Source organism: Spinacia oleracea, chromosome 6 (genome assembly GCF_020520425.1).
Source record: "Spinacia oleracea cultivar Varoflay chromosome 6, BTI_SOV_V1, whole genome shotgun sequence".
Lineage (NCBI taxonomy): Eukaryota > Viridiplantae > Streptophyta > Magnoliopsida > Caryophyllales > Amaranthaceae > Spinacia > Spinacia oleracea.
Genome location: NC_079492.1, coordinates 141,784,395 through 141,787,936, shown reverse-complemented (window position 1 = coordinate 141,787,936; position 3,542 = coordinate 141,784,395). Strand labels below are relative to the sequence as shown.

Genomic DNA, 3,542 nt, shown 5'->3' with positions numbered 1-3,542 from the left:
CCCATGGCTCACGTGGGATCTTTGGTGGGTCCCGAAGCTGCACGGGAGAATCTTCTTCGGGCCAACCCGCAGTGGAGGGTTCCTGGAGCTGAGGAGAGGAACCCAGCTATGATGGCCCAATATTATCTGAATGAGGTAAGTGTTGGAAATTTTGTTTTGAGTTCCGTTTTTGGTTTGTTGTTTTCTTCTTTCCTCATCTTTTCTCGTCTTTTCTTCTTTCCCAGGCTGTTTTCTGGTCCTCGTTCGCTTCCGAGTGTAGCTCGGTTGAGGAGAGGCAACTGAGGAGGTATCAGGAGGCTTATGCTCGTGATATCCCTGTCTTGGACCAGAAGGCTGGGCAGCTCATGGCCGAGATGGTGGAGATCAAGCAACTGTACCTTCAGTACAGTCGTGAGGCTAGGGAAGCGGCGGAACAGATCGGGGCCGAAGTTGGGAAGCTCACTTTCCAGGTTGAAGAGGATGCTGAAAAGATAGCTTCCTTCGACAGGGAGAGGAGAGAAATGGCTGCCAAGTTTGCGAGCGAACTTGAAGAAAAAGACAGTCTTCTCAAGGAGATGACGTCTAAATTTGAGGCGGCCATTAAGCAGAGCCAGGAAGCGGAGGCGAGGCTTCAGCAGTTTATCAAGCACCGGGAGATTGTTCAGAATCAAGCTGACAAGGTGCCCGTTCTCCAGCTGAAGATCCGAGAGAAGGATGCTGCCATTCGGAAGTTGGAGCAAGAGAGAGTTGACCTCTACACTGCTGATCAGTGTAGGGAGCAATACTGGAATGGCATCCTGGGTGCTCGGCGGATGTTCGCGAAGCATATGCCTCATTTCCCTTGGAATGAGAAGGTTCCGCTCTGGATGAGGGCCCAGGATCACTTGGTGGAGTGCCAGGCCGATCGAGACGAAGCTGAAGCTGAACGCCAAGCTGCTCTTGCAGAGGCTCGGGCCCAGAAGGCGGCTTCCGAAGGTGATACTACTGCTGGGGGTTCTTCGAAGGATGCTCCTCTGGGGGATGCTCCTGAGACTCCCAAGAGTTAGGGATTCGGGCAGTCGTCTTCTTCAGAGTCGGTCGGTTCCAGTTGAGGACTTCCGAACATGTGCTTGCCTTTCCCCCTTTTGCCTCGGCGCTGCGTTGTACTCATTTCTTTTTGTTTTCTTTAGTACTTCGGTAGGCCGGTATTGTCTGTTGATGGCTGCCGATTTTAACTGTTTCATTTTGTTTTCAATTTTTGAGGTTTTCAATGTATTTGTACTCCCCCCAAATATTGAATAAAAAATGAATGTTTGTTACTTGGTTGCTTCTTTTCAACTTGTTCTTTCGCAATTTTAGGTCTTTAAATCCGTATATTTCTCGAGCTCCTCTTTCTGTAGACTTGCTAAAAACCTTTTGATCTTGCGAGCTCTTTAAATCCGTAGATCTGTTAAGAGACTTTTTAACTTTTGCGAGTTCTTCAAATCCGTAGATCTGCTAAGAGACTCTTTGACTTTGTGAGTTCTTCAAATCCGTAGATCTGCTAAGAGACTCTTTAGTTTTGCGAGTTCTTCAAATCCGTAGATCTGCTAAGAGACTCTTTAGTTTTGCGAGTTCTTCAAATCCGTAGATCTGCTAAGAGACTCTTTAGTTTTGCGAGTTCTTCAAATCCGTAGATCTGCTAAGAGACTCTTTAGTTTCCAGACTCTTCAAATCCGTCGATCTGCTCAGAGGTTTGGATTGTTCTTCCGATCTCTTGTGGTTCGGAAACCTGGGCAAGAGATCGCTAGTCTGCCTCTTTAGTTATGCCTTCGGCGATCCGTGGATCTGAGCCGGAGTTTTATAACTTGATTCGAGCGACTGTTTGTTGCGAACAAATTTTATTAGGGTACCGCGAATCCGAGGATTCTGGACGATTCCCTGAAGTGTATGATTTGGTCATTTCTTGCATTTTATCAAGGAATTGGCAAAGTCAATCCTGTTTTTAGTCTCGGATTGATCAGATCGGAGGCTGCATGTATATATAAAGGGACAATAAATATAGAGATAAGTTTAATGAAACTCATGGTGCCAATGGCTTTCCTCTTCTCATTAAACAACTTACTTGGTTTACAGACAGAGATCATACAAAATATTTCTTGAGAACATCGGTATTCCAATGGTTCTTCAAAATTGTTCCATCTAACTGTTTCAGCATATACGTGCCTGGTCTTTTTTCGGAATGGATGATGTATGGTCCTTCCCAAGTGGCTGAGAGTTTGCCATGGATCTGTCCTTTCTGAACCGAGGCGGCGTTTCTGAGTACTAGATCACCGACTTTTAGGGGTCTGGCGTTGACTCTTCGGTTGTAATGCTTGTTGACCCTCTGCAAATAGGCTGCGTTGAGTGTCCTTGCATCGTTCCGAGCTTCGTCCAGTAGATCGAGAGCTTCGGATAGAAGTTGGTTGTTACTTTCTCCTTGGAGCCCATCATACCTGTTGTATGCCTGGATCCTCAGACTTTCTGTTCCGATTTCCACAGGAATTACAGCTTCGGATCCGTATACAAGGTGGAACGGTGTTTGCCCGGTAGCTTCTTTCTCAGTGGTCCGAAGGGACCATAGCGTTCCGGGTAGCTCTTCTAACCATTTGTTTTTGTCATCCTCGACTCTTTTCTTGAGTGCATTGAGGATGAGTTTGTTAGCAGCTTCGGCTTGCCCGTTGCTTTGTGGGTGACAGACTGCCGAGTACGCTAGGTGTATGCCGAACTGTTTGCACCACTTTTGCAACGGGGTGTTGTCGAACTGTTTCCCGTGGTCGAAGACCATCAGTCTTGGTATGCCGAACCTTGTGATGATGTTCTGCCATATGAACTTGCGGACCTGAGGTTCGGTGATGGAGGAGACAGCTTCGGCTTCGATCCATTTGCTAAAATAGTCGACTCCTACAATCAACCACTTCTTCTGGTTCGTCGCTGAGGGGAAGGGACCAATGATGTCTAACCCCCACTGTGCGAATGGTAATGGATACAGCGTTGATTGTAGGGTTTGAGCTGGTTGATGGATGGCTGGTGCGAACTTTTGGCATTTCTCGCATTTCCTTGCCATCTGCTTTGCCTCGGAAACCATAGTGGGCCACCAGTACCCAGCCCGAAGGGCTTTATGTGCCAATGTCCTGCCTCCGATGTGGTTTCCGCATATCCCGAGGTGGATTTCCCTTAGGATGTAGTCAGCGTCTGTTGGACCCACACATTTTAGCAGCGGAGCGGAGAATGATTTCCTCATGAGCTCTCCTTCGGCGCTGATGATGAACCACTTGTTGAATCTTTTCAGTTTTCTTGCCTGCAGCCTATCCTCGGGAAGTTCTCCCCTTTCTTTGTATGCAACTACTGCGTCCATCCAGCTGGGTTCGGTACGTAGGCTGCATACTGTGGTGGGTAGCAAGTCAATGCTTCTCTCTTGGTGAACTTCCACGTGGACCGACCTGTTTAGGCCGATGAGTGTTGAGCTTGCGAGTTTTGACAGTGCATCTGCTTGCGTGTTTTGTCCTCGGGGAATGAGAATGACTTCAAAGGATCTTAACTTTGACGTTAAGGACTTGATTTTT

At 47.5% G+C, this 3,542-nt stretch overlaps 1 protein-coding gene across 1 annotated transcript; it reads left to right on the top strand.

Moving 5' to 3' along the window:
• Window positions 1-1,265, top strand: LOC130462706 (uncharacterized). Its single transcript, XM_056831509.1, has 2 exons — window positions 1-135; window positions 225-1,265. The coding sequence occupies exons 1-2, from the start codon at window positions 4-6 to the stop codon at window positions 1,023-1,025; spliced, it is 933 nt and encodes a 310-aa protein (XP_056687487.1). The 5' UTR covers window positions 1-3; the 3' UTR covers window positions 1,026-1,265.
• Window positions 1,266-3,542: the final 2,277 nt, after the last annotated feature.